At 45.0% G+C, this 13,431-nt stretch overlaps 1 protein-coding gene across 10 annotated transcripts in view; it reads right to left on the bottom strand.

The window, feature by feature from the left end:
- The window catches only part of amot (angiomotin), a 45,949-nt gene that overhangs the window by 17,136 nt on the left and 15,382 nt on the right, over positions 1–13,431 (bottom strand). For 9 of the 10 annotated variants that reach the window (XM_026182122.2, XM_026182125.2, XM_080307407.1 and 6 more), the window contains 4 exons: positions 10,771–11,761; positions 7,846–8,473; positions 7,362–7,506; positions 2,222–2,314 (listed from right to left, as the gene is read on the bottom strand). In XM_026182122.2, coding sequence (XP_026037907.2) covers positions 2,222–2,314; positions 7,362–7,506; positions 7,846–8,473; positions 10,771–11,761 — 1,857 coding nt within the window. The remainder of the gene's footprint in view (positions 1–2,221; positions 2,315–7,361; positions 7,507–7,845; positions 8,474–10,770; positions 11,762–13,431) is intronic. The other variant, XM_080307405.1, reaches the window with a different exon arrangement.

Here is a 13,431-nt window from a genome sequence, read left to right as displayed (position 1 = left end):
CAGGAGTCACTACTTTTGCACGTCCGTCGTTGTCTCTGTGTTCGGATACGCCCCAACCGAGGCAGGCACAGCAGTAGCAAGCCCCTCCCACAGATAAGGGGCTGATTCAGTACAGCATGAAAGGGACGGTTTCACAACAAAACAGGAACACCACACATTTCTCAACTTCACACAAAGGAGTGATGTCAGTGTATTTGTCAGAAAGAAAGGCTCGACACACTTTGATATGAACCCTGTCAGCGCGAAACCTGACAGGTCTCAGACAAACGAGCTTTAAATGAAGTCCACATAACGTCCCAAACAAGAATAATAACACTTTACACACAAACTGCTTCCTGACAGTTAGACAACCGATAAAATGAGGAAAGTTCACAGAATTTGTGAGGCTGTCTCTGATGTGCCAGGTTGAATTTCACAGTTTGTATCATGTTCTTAATTATTTTGAAGTTAATTGTGAGTCCAGAAACCCCAAAAGTAAAAAACAAAATAAAAACTTAGCAGGTCAAGTTTCTGCCCCGAATAATCACCTCGCTCTACTTTTTAATATCCAAACAGGGAACGCCGGGAATGCTGTAACAGTTCTGAGACTTTCAGCACTGTGTGCTGTGATTCTTGTGCTGCCTGTTAATCATCTCAGCTGGAGTAGACTGGACCTCTTTTATTTAATGCGAGTCCTTTATGAGATGATTGAAGGTGGCTGCCATTAAAACCTGGTGACTTGCAGCATTGCCGTGTGAGCTCCATGGACTGCTAAAGATAATGTCGAATGAGTGAAAGCTGAGTGTGTTTGTGGCACCGATGAAGTGTAAAACACTGCTTTCACATCGGGGACATGCTGATGGTTTGACCACCAGCGAGTAGGGATGGGTATCGTTTAGGTTTTATCCGATACCGGTGCCAAATCGGTACTTTTGAAACGGTGCCGGTGCTCAAACGGTGCTCAAACCGGTGCTTAAAGAATGGAGAACACAAAATTGGTCCAAAAACCTCTCATGTTCAGCTGTTTTTTGTAAAAATATAACAATGTTAGCCTTTTCTGCAGCTATGGGGCATATATGGTATCACTCTTGGCTGGAAGCAGTGCTTAAACAATGGAAAAAACACAAACTTTGTCCAAAACCTCTCATGTTTAGCTGTTTTCCACTTTTTCTTTGGTCATTTTAGCCTTTTTAGCCAGGGTGAAGGGAGTATCTGCCATCAAACAAGAAGACAGCAGCATGTAGCTATGATGGTGTTTGCTAGTTCACCTTACATGCATTAATGTAATAACGTGGTTAGCCTACTCAACGTAAATTAGCTACTTACGCAGAGAAGAACGGCTGCTGCTGCATCATCATCCTCATCATTTCTGCTACACTGGCAGGGCTAGGGGCCAGGACTCTCCTCTTCGTGTTTTTGGGGGATGTTGCATAACAGGCAACCCACCCGCAGTAGATGTGCTCGGTGTGAGGTCTCGCAGCAAGCTATCAAATACGGCGCATTTCTGGGCTTTTAAAAAAAACGCTATGCATCGCCAGGTGTTTCATCGGATTCTTGGTGTTACCTCCTTTGACAGTATCACAGTATCAGCTTAAAGCACTTGTTGCTGCTGAGTTTGCATATTTTGCTGTGAAGTACAGCCAGACTTTGACCGCTTCGCCTTGGACATTTTTAATCTGTAGCTCTGCTCTAACAGAACGTACGTACCTGGCCCCGCCTACTATCCTTGGAAACGTAAAATGATTGGCTAGAATCTAAAGTGTATCACAGCTCAGGGAAAAAAAAAGCACCGAAATAAAGCACCGAAATGTGCGCTGCTTTTCGGTCTGGTTACTACCGTTTATGTCAGAACCGGTGCCATCATGGCACCGGACACCGGTACCCATCCCTACCAGCGAGGGTCCGCAGGTTACGGCCCTTCATTTGGACTGTTTAATGAAAAAACTTACTGATACAGGTTGATGACAGAAAATAATCTGAGAGGCTCACCTACATAGAACAGCTGAGTGTCAGACACAGTCTGTCCAGCTCAACAAGCAAGTCGTCCCGACATAAAAGAGTTGACAAAACTATTGTCTGCTTAGTTTCCATGTGGACACCAACAGGCAACAGTGATGTGCATCATCCTCTAATAGCCTGCATTCTGCTGACAGGTGTTATATTAGAAAATAATAATAATAATAACTCGTCATTATTCCTCAGGAAGGTTGTTGGTTTGATGCTGTCTATGTGTGGCACTTACTCTGTGTCAGGAGCTGGGAGATGGTTTTGCGGTTGTCCTCCGAGCCGTCACACTCCTTAGCAGCGAGCTGCTTATTAGCGGTTTCCATGCGCTCTTAAAAACAACAGCACATAACACAAAATCTTGGTGCCTGGGTATACACACATACAGCACAATGCATTTCAATGACACTGGTATGGCGTTATCATTGTGCCTCTATTCTGAGCGCATGTAAAAAACCAAAAGAAAAAAACCAACAACACGCAAAAAATTATTTGGAGGGAAGAAAAGTTTAATGTTTCAATGCAAGAAATGTATTCCAGTTAGGGCTGGGCCATATCATACCGTCCACGGTAATACCGGTGTAATGTTGGGCAACGATAAGAAAATGAAATATGGCGATAGAGTGCGCAGTGCCTTTGTTTACCTACGCACATGGAAGGAAAAAGCATGGTGGCGACGGAGAATAAGAAGGGCGAAAGTGGATCGTTGAATGAAACGATGAACCTGAACTGGTTTGTAAAAATGCTGCAGCTTCACTGGTGGAACTGGTTTAGCTTTCGTCCGTCAGATACACAACAAAGCACTATTTTTGGTAGCGCATGCTAGCGGGCCGTCGTTATTACCGTGTTGTTTGGAAAATACGGCGCACTTAAAATCAATCCTTTGATTTCTCTGAAAGTCGACAGAGCCCCTTATAATCCCGTGTGCCTTATGTATGAACTCTGGTTGTGTTTACTGACCTCGAAACGATTTTATGTGCACGGCGCTCGAAAATCTGTCAAATGTTTCAGTACGACTTTGCTAAGCCACGAAGCCGCACCGCTTGATAGATTGTGGGAGCGTTACGGCTATCGTAGGCGGAGCCTCGCGGAGTGATACGTACTGTGCTTCAACATAATGTTACCGTACTGTGTGTATGACCTCTTTTTAAGTTGTGTGGATGTTATACATGGTTATGCTGAGGATATGTCGGCCAGTTTCCACTGGAAATGCCTTTTGGTTAAACTGTCAATGCACTGTTACATTTTTACATAACTTTAATGCACATAAAAAACAGCTGCTTGTTTAAGTGAAAATATATTAGTATAGTGTCAATTATATCGTCAGTTATATCGTTATCGCAAATTTTCAAATGTATATCGTGATAAATATTTTTGGTCATGTCGCCCTGCTCTACTTCCAGTGTTTGCTATTATCCACACACACAATAACAGCCGCTCTCGCTCAGTTGTTGGTATTTGCGCTTGCTCAGATCTCTGCAAACCGTCATAAGTGTGCCACAAAACCAACCAATTACAGACTTGGATGCAAATATTCTGATTGGCTGTAACGGTCTCCAATCAGCTCGCTAGCTACTGCATTCCGGAAACACTGTCCAGAATGTAGCTAAATCCATTTTCGGTTAGGATGTTTCATTATTTAATTTTAAAATATATAAGGTTACATGGAGATATAAAAATTTGTTTATAGGCAATTCTTCTAGAGTTAAATAGTGGGGAAGGAAATGCAGGAGACTGACAAAACACAAATATGCCCAAAACACCAAATTCGCCCGAGACATAAACAACTCATCAGCAAAAGCTAGCAATGTTGCAACGCAAGCTAACACGAACCCTGGAGCCCCGAATGATTTGGTGAGCGCTACAGAATCACTCAGGTCGGAACTGAAAGAGGATCACGACAGTCTACAAAAGGATATTAATTCTCTACACCAAGAAATGGGCAACAAACTGGACAAAACAACTGAAGAAATGAAAGGAGTATCAGAGAGAGTGGCCACAGGTGGGGAAATGAGGGCGCGACTGTGGAGCTGAGCGGAGCGCTCACCGTATTCAAAACAAGCTGATCGAGGAGGGACAGTACCTGACTTTTTGGAGTTGGGGAAGAAGAGGAAGGGACGTTTTCAAAACACCCTACACAAGAATATGAATCCACTGAGAGGACCAGGCCGTGTATACAGCACCGCACATGAAGCCAGCCTCAAGCTGCACAGTTTTGATTACTTCTCCACTCGGTGAGCGCTTCGCTCAGCTCCACAGTCGGCATTTTTGCCACCATTGCTATACAACACGCAATGTCACAGCCGCTTCAATTCATTAGAAGAGAGAAGCGGCACCAACAGCAGGAGTAAAGGCGGTGGACAATTAGGATCCTCTCCTTATGGAAGAGACAGGACACAGGTGATATTTCTACATGAAACATGTCAAAAAGGTTTGGATATACAAATTCCATCTTCAGCTCACATAAGAATAGCAGGAGAGGAGGTGCAACTACCCTGATATCAAGCAATGTTAATGTTGAAAAGATTGAGGAAGATGAGGATCAAGAAGGCAGATATGCAACTGCGAAAGGAAAGAGTGTCACAGTAGCTCGTGTGTATGCACCTCCAGAGGGGGACACACATTTGACAAGATTACCACCAAGTGTGACGGAAATTCCTGATGTGGACTGGAATACGACTTTAACAATATCGAGGACACAACAAGCTTTAAACAAAATAGAGAAATAATAAATCATTCTTATAAAAGAGACGGGGCTCTGCAGAGGGACGCACACCCACCAAAGCATGGTGGTGGCAGTAAAATGGGAACAGCAGACATATCTGACCATAATGCTATTTATTTAACTATGCATCAAAATAAACAGACGAACATTATGGAAAATGGCGTGTTTAACAAAAAAAAAGAAATCCAGGACTGCAGAGAGAACAGACAATAACATAGGACACAGTTAAGGTAGCAAAATGTCAAAATTTCTACACTGCTTTAAAACTCAGCATGACCCGTCTGAACTGGTGGATGAAAAAGAAATTGTAGATTATTTTGCTGGATTAGACGTCCCCTCTGTAGGAACCTTTCCAGTGACACCTTAACCTCACTGATCACTAAAGCAAAGCGTTATAAGGCTGTACCATTCGTTTGGCTACCCCAGTGAATGGTACAGCTAGCCCCCCTTTACTGGATTCATTCAGCTGGACAGTTAAAAAGGCCAAAACTCGTGAAAACAGGTCGCGATATGAGTCTTACAAAAAGAAGGTAAGAATGAGTACTGCAAATCCTATCGGCCGATATCTTAAATGTTGGCTGTAAACTCCCAGACCTGACAGATGAAGATCAAACAGGATTTATTAAAGGTCGACACACACGGGACTACATCAGACGCACATTACGCCCATAAGTGAAGCCAACAAACGTGGCGTTCCCACAGCCTTAGTGAGCCTGGATGCTGAGGGTTTCAACTAGACTTTGATTAGACGTATACCAGCGTTGTGTCATGAGCCAGCGGCTGGAATGAAAATAAATGTGACAGCTAGCTCTGAGCTCTCCACAGGAACAGGTCAGGTCTGAGACGTATACGAGACAAAGCAATGAGCTGATAGCACAGGAAGAACAAAGAACGCAGACAATATCGTGCTAGACCTTAAAAACCCAGTTGACACATTCTTCAAGCTCTGGACCATCTTAGAAAAGTTTAGAGAAAAATCTGGATGTAAATTAAATATTTCTGAGACTCAAATATTGTGCAGGAAGGATTGAATTCATCAGACAGAAGTACAAACTTAAATGGGATTTGGGAGCCCGTCTAACAACAGGTCTAAACACACTGTATGAGACAGCACGATTAATAATGCGATGCAAAAGGATTGAACCAAACTGGCACCCTCAGTCTATGCCTGCGCTCAATTTACCCAACGGACTAAATGTACACATATCTGAGGGATCCAAATCCTGTTGTCACGGCAACATTAAAGGTCTGGTGGGATCTGGTAGTCAAACACAAAATCAAGGTAGATTGTAAAATGCTGATTTGGTCCTCACACTGGATAGTGCAGAAGGACTGGGGAACCACAGCAGTATGCACATGAACTGTACACGTGTGGTAAGTCCTCTGAGAAGCTCAGGCAGGAGTTTGAGCTGCATACCTCTGACTTATTTAGGACACGTTTTATAACACTGAGATCAGAAGCATCTCTCTCAGGAGGCCAGTGAGTTAATAGAAATGTTCATTGTATATAAAACAAAAATGGGAATCAGAATGGAGACTGAACTATCACCGGATGATTGGCTTTGATCCATCTGCCTGTTCTTGGACAATGGAGAGAATTTGGCTCACAGTTTTTGGAAATGTGAAAAGGTTCAATCTTTCTGGGAAATGTTACAAAACACTCCCAGATTTCTTATCTCCAGAAGTCATTCATGGTGAGGACATTTACCTGTTTAAAGTGATGAAAGTTGTTACACCAAACTGGCTTCAAAGTGATCCTTTGAGGCTGGAGCAAAGGCGAGACACGGAGGAAATTCCCACAACAGGAGAAGTGGAATCTTTCTGCGGCTCACCCAAATGTAGACATTCTTTGTTGTTTACGTAGCACCACACAAGTTGGGTGGGGCTTTGGTTTTGTCATTTGTCCTTCCTCATCCCGCTACATTTTCCTTTATTCCCTCAATTTATTGTAAACGTTTGAGGAAAATGGAAAAACTAACGTTAAAAACAGAGGCTGTATCCCCACACACTCCAGAGTTCCCCTGTTACATCCATCAGCTGCAGAGACCTGATTCCACTGGCTGCTCTGTATGCTTACCAGGACTCATAAGCTGTTCTTTTCCTTTCCCAAGACACTTTCAGATCTTCATTTAGATTCTAGTTTATAATAACTGGAACGCGTGCTAACTCTCTTTATTTATGTTGCTTTCAGTGTTGCTTTCATGCAGAAAGGAAAGTTAAAATGTCAGACCTACCTCCCCAAGAACAGCAAAGCTAGATGCTGTGAAGGTTTCTCTTTTTAATCAAGGGAAATCTGCAGTCATTGACACCAAAATGCTTGGTTTCCTTCTTTTTAAAAAATATTCCAGACAGTCTAAAGAGCTTGTTGGACTTTAAGTTTCTTCAAGACATTTCACCTCATAAAAATGAAATAAATAAATAAATGTGTAACTGTATATTACTTAAGTCACACTCTCACAGTGTGGGGCCAAAATGCTTGGAAGCGGCTGAGCCAGGACTTGGATCTGTCCTTTTGGGGACAGATCCAAGTCCATCCAACCGATCCCGTATTTCTGTAAACGCTGGGAGCTGAGACGGGGTACAGCTGTTACAGGTCATCATTACATTTGAAGTCATTTGAGGAATGTTGGTCATGTTCTTCACTGTTTCTCACCTCTGAGGTCTCTGTTGAAGTCATGCAGCCGGCGCACCTCCAGCTCCAACTTGTTCCTCATAGTTTTCTCCAGGGCCTCCCTCTTGGAGGAAGACTTTGCCAGGTTTTCATAGGCCTCTGAGACCAGCTGGATCTCCATTTCCAGCTGTTCACAGATACAGAAAGAGTGAAACTGTATACCAGTTACTGGTCCAAACTGGCCTTACCAACAACACCACTGTTCTATTGTCTGTTAGCGCTTTGAAACACATTTCAACCAAACTGTTCAGGAACGCATGAAGAAAACAGATTATAACCAAAAACATCTTCTTCTTCACACAGTGCTGCACTTGTCTTGCTGTTAGGCTGAACGTGTCAGCATCAGGTTTGAAGGAGTACTCTGGTTTCAAACAGGTCAAAGGTCATGTTGAACACTAACATCTGAAACTTAGTGGGCAACACTGTCTGCACATGTATCTAAACAGATGACTGCTAAACTTCTTACCTTGTGTAATTTAGTGACTTTCTCGCGACAGGACTCCATTTCCTGCCTCAACATCCTGTTTTCGTCTGTCAGTGTATCTACCATCTGCTGGGCACGGGCCATCATTGCAAAGGGCTCCCCCTGCAGGTGAGTGTAGGACTGTGAAAGGGGGAAAGGTCCAGAATGGACCGACAGCTGCGGTTGGGAAGGTCCTTGGAATGGCGGCTGCTGCTGCTGCTGATGATGATGCTGCTGCTGCTGCTGCTGATGATGATACAGATGGGGAGGCTGCTGCTGCTGCTGCTGATGATGATGATGATGATGGTGCATCCTTGGTGTGGAGCCATAGGGATCTGGACAAAAACCATGACTCCTCTGTGGTGGGTGAAGCGACCCTGAGGTAAAAGACTCTGCCAACTGGTGGGAGCCGGTACTATGTGGACTACGAGGGACCGCCGTGAGTAAGGGCTCTCCCTGGTTCTGGGGTTGCTGATGAGGGAAGGAAGGATGAGAGGAGTGGGAGGCACTAAGGATGTTGCTAAGGATTGAGGACTGAGTGCGCGATAAAGAGCCCACTGAGGTGACAGAGGAGGTGGGACTGTGCTGTTGAAGGGGTCGCTGGGTGTAAACTAAGCCTTCCTTACTGGACCTGCAGAAAGCATGGTTACACATCTGTAAGTCAGTTGTTTTTGCACACTGTTGAACATTTATTAGCATACAGTTCGCTGAAACAGACACAGCATGTGTCCACAGCTATTTTATTGACATTTTTTTCATTTTCATTTGAGCCCAAATGATTTGCTCCAATCACATTTTAACAGTAAACAAACAGTAAACAAACAGTAAACAAACAGCGCCTTTCTAGTCTAGCTGACCACACAAAAGCTCACATTTAACCTGTGTCACACACACACACACACACACACACACACACACACACACACACACACACACACACACACACACACCTGCCATGTTTGCAGCAGCAGAAAGTCCCCACAGTCACACACAGAGGTAGAAACATGTTGCTGTTTAAGGCTACAGGACGAATTCACTGCATTGAGATTTGTGGTTGAGACCGTTTCTTCTTTGTAAGTGAGCAAACTTCAAATTTCAGCAGGAGGTCAAATAATAATTTCCCCCAGCATGCACACTAGTTGCATTTACATACAGACTAAGGCTTTTTATCACGTGTCCTGTCTGATTCATTGGTTTGTCTGCTTGGGTGATGTGTGACTTGTTTCTGAGTAACATGGGAACACACCAGCTTCAGCTGAGTTTGTTCAGAAAATATCTTTTGTCTTCAAAGGAATGACATCAGACCACAGCAGGTCATGTCGTAGCACGTCCTGCCCTGACAATTAAAATCTGGTTGTATTCATGACTGTTTAAATCCAGTTTGCTCTGAGGTAAGTGCTAAACAGGCCCAACAGGATCCGTCTTTGCATCCAAGAAACCAGGGTCGGTTTTTGTTTTTCTACCTTCTGCTTGGAGAATTTTTACCCCGATGAAAACTAAAATCTTGTTTTTTACCGACTGATAATTGTTTATTTGACTTTAGTTTAGCCGTGGAATTGAAAGCACAGCTGCATGGTTAGCATAGGAGTGCTGAATAATCCCAAACTAGAGGTTTCTGATCCATTTAACAGCTGAGTAGAGTGTTGTGCTAAAGGAAGGAAGGAAGGAAGGAAGGACTCGGATATGTTGAGGTAGAGACAAAGTGTATGAATGCACACATACAAACACACACAGGCTCAGAGGATTGGGACGCTCATCTGTAACCGGAAGGTTGCCGGTTCAATCCCCAGCTCTCTCTGTCCTGCTTGTTGTGTCCTTGGGCAAGACTTTTCACCTACCGCCTGCTGGTGTTGGCCAGAGGGGCCGATGGCGCAATATGGCAGCCTGGCTTCTGTCAGTCTGCCCCAGGGCAGCTGTGGCTACAACCGTAGCTGCCTCCACCAGTGTGTGAATGTGAGAGTGGAATTGTAAAGCGCTTTGGGTGCCTTATTATTTTTACTTCTAATTTATTTGTTGAACACACTAAGTGATAACTCAGTGTAAGCTGAGAAAAGTAAATCAGTCTCAGCTCATCAATATTTCTGGGACGTCTTGATCAACGCCTGTTCAGCTCACAGACGCCGCAGCTCCACGCTTTGAAGCTGCCATTCCCAAACCTAAAACGGATCTTTCTCCAATCATTCTGGTGCTGACTGACATGGGAGTCCTAGGCCACGGTCCTCGTGGACTGCTGCCTTCGCATGCTTCTGTAAAAACTCCCTCCACCATACTACACAATTGGGTTGTGTAAACGGCCTGTATTTATATAGCGCTTTACTAGTCCCTAAGGACCCCAAAGCGCTTTACATATCCAGTCATCCACCCATCCACACACACATTCACACACTGGTGATGGCAGCTACATTGTAGCCACAGCCACCCTGGGGCAGACTGACAGAGGCGAGGCTGCCGGACACTGGCGCCACCGGGCCCTCTGACCACCACCAGTAGGCAACGGGTGAAGCGTCTTGCCCAAGGACACAACGACCGAGACTGTCCGAGCCGGGGCTCGAACCAGCAACCTTCCGATTATAAGGCGAACTCCCAACTCTTGAGCCACGAGTATAAGGTAGTATTAGGATATTTTGGTGTACTTTTATTTTTTCTCTAGTTGTTTGCCGAAAGATTAAACTTGTGTTTGAGCTGTAAACAGCACAGAGTCGCAGCAGAGCTGGAGAACACCGAGGTTTTTGATGAACAAGGAAAAGACCACTTGTCACTTTTTAAGATCCGGGAATGGTTCAACAACCAATACTTTAACCAATACTACACCTTTATTGGAATAGTAACTACTGTAGAAGTCTGTTTTCCAGCCTACTGAACACAAGTGTGCTGAAAGTTGTAGCTCATTCGTATTTTCCTATAACTGCGTGAGGGCGTGCTCCTTACCTGAACGAGCCGTACTCTGGTGGGGGTTGGTATCGGACATGAGGCACTTCCCTCGAGTGTTCCCTTCCTCTTTGCTCCTGGTAAAAATGGCCTCCCGACTCCTGCTGCTTGGTAGGAGAACCCATACCTTTGAACGGGTAGTCAGGAGGTGGGCCACGATGCTGCGTCTTGTATAAGTCACCAGCTGGCCCTGGAGGGGGCAGCTGGGGAGAAAGTGGGGCGCTAGTGACAGGAGCGTGAGCTTTCACGCCACTGGTGGCCAATGAGAGCTGCATAAGTCGCTCACTAAGCGACCGAACGTGTCCTTGCTTCAGGTCCTTCAGCCCATCGTCCTGGTGGACCTTCCCCATGCCGCTAACTCGCTGCACCGTGGGGCGCCCCTCAGTGCGCACCTTGGCGCTGTTCACCCCTGTGACATAGAAGGCGGCGCCCACAGACGCTTGTAGAGGAGGCTGCTGGGCCTGGTTATTCTGCTGTTGAGGTTGAGGAGGGGGGCCGTGGCCCCGAAAATATTGCGACTGCACTTTGGCCTCTTCATATGTAGGGAGGTCTTCAGAGTTTGGACACTGTCCTTGGCTGCTCCCTCCTCCGCTACTACCTCCTCCCCCTCCCCCTCCACTACTCCCACCTCCTCCTCCGGTTCTGGAGGAGCCCAGCTTCTCCAGGCCGCTGTCTGTCTGCAACTCCTGTCCCTGTGGCTCCTGCCGGGCAATGTGGGGGCTCATGGAATGATCATCAGATGGCCCAACCTGTCCCTGCACCGAGTATCCTCCTCCCCCTCCTGTTCCACCACTTCCTCCTCCACCTTGTTGTTGCTGGAGCACATAATTCCGGTTCATTTGTTCCTGTAAGAGACGCTGCAGGACTGTGCTGCCGCCGCCTCCTACACTACTGCTGCTGTTTGAGGACTCCTCGGCTGCGGCCCTCATCTCCACCTCGCGCTGGCCACAAACCTCGTGGAAGGATAAGCTTCGCCCACGGTCGATATTCCCTGAGAGGAGAAGGGAAAGTGCCACAGTGAGTACAGACAGGAATGAGTTTAGTGGGTCAAGAGATCGACAGTCAAAGAAAGAGAAAGTAAAGTTGATACGAGAGGAAAGAAATAACGTTCAGGTCAGACAGGAACAGGAAGCATCCATCACCACCACTGCCCCGCGCAAACAACAGAACACAAGTGGAGGAGGAACAATTCCTGAAAAACATTAGAAACCATTCACCCAAGCCCTCAACCCCCGATCACACGCTCAACTAAGGAGTTAAAACCACAGAAAGAAGACGGCGGCGGCCGTTGGGCATTTAACTGTAAACACTGTAAGAGTAACACTGTTACTGTTCACGTGCCCGTCTCAATAAGACACACAGGTCATTCTCCAATCAACGAGGGCTTTCTGCTCAAACTTATTTGCATTACAATTTCATGGTGCAAACGTTGAACAACAAGCTGTGAATGATTTGCTTTCAGATTTCATGCTGGATTGAGCAAATATGACAAATCTTCACACAAAAACAAAAATATCAGTAGACAGACCCGTTCAAATACAACACAATTCTAGAAACACTAGTTATAACTTGGAAAATAATCATTATGTGGATATTTTTTATATTTTCAAACCCTGGGTCACGTCCAAAGTCTTCAATTTGCCTGAAGGTGATATGATCCAAAGTTTGGATGATTCCTATGAAAATGTAACTTCATACTTCTATACGTTTTTTTATTCATTTATTTTTAAGTTTAAAATATGCCATTAAAAATGCAACAATTGCAGATATAAAGTGATATAAAAGGGTTTAAACTGCAAATGGCACAGGGTATTTGCTACCTTTCCTTGTCATTGTAAAGATTCTGAAAACAGTTTCTGAGATTCATTTGCAAATCCTGCAGGACATCCATGAAGGATCGCTGTTACCAGAGCAGTCCGTTTCATCTGCAAGTAGTGTCCCAACACGAAAAGATCAGTCCTAACGGGACAGTGTTCACTGCATGATTCACAATCATGTGGTCCTGTACAATATGTTACCAAGGCACCTACTCATTATGATATATTTACTGACTCTCAATATTTGGAAGCCTGCTATCCATCTCAGGAAAGACACCAGGGGTCTCCTCCTTTCTCTAGAAATTCGTGGATAAAAGAGGTCCAACACACTCGAGATATGCCCTCCACAGGAAAGCATGAATAATCAGTGTAAAGAAGTAAACATGAGCAGAAAAAAAAACATGATCCATAGGTACAAAAAGGTAACAGCACGCCATGATTCATGAAAATCACAGAGCAGGGTCAGAAGATGCTTGAATGCACAGTGTGCAACTTTCTCAGAGTCAGTCACTATAGACATTTCAGATGAGCTCAAGAACAGCGTGTTAGAGTTAAACAGGACTTGGGCTCAGCCTCTTAGCTGCAGTCAAACTCCTAATACTTCACCATACCGACAAATTTTGGGCAATTTCACACCGCTAACAAACCTGACTGTTCCAACAGGACTGCACAACAGTGCACAAAGTCTAAAAACACACTGATGTGGAAGAACCTGATTGGCCAGGACAGAGTCCTGACCTCAACCCAAAAGAACATGTTTGGGATGAATTCGAGTGGAGAGTGCGAGCCAGGTCGGGTCAGTGTCAGTGCCTGACCTTTGGGAAGAACGGTCAAAATTCCCACA

Source organism: Astatotilapia calliptera, chromosome 10, assembly GCF_964374335.1.
Source record: "Astatotilapia calliptera chromosome 10, fAstCal68.1, whole genome shotgun sequence".
NCBI classification, from domain to species: Eukaryota; Metazoa; Chordata; class Actinopteri; order Cichliformes; family Cichlidae; genus Astatotilapia; species Astatotilapia calliptera.
The sequence above is the reverse complement of the archived record's forward strand: the minus strand, read 5'-3'. Positions and strand labels throughout refer to the sequence as shown.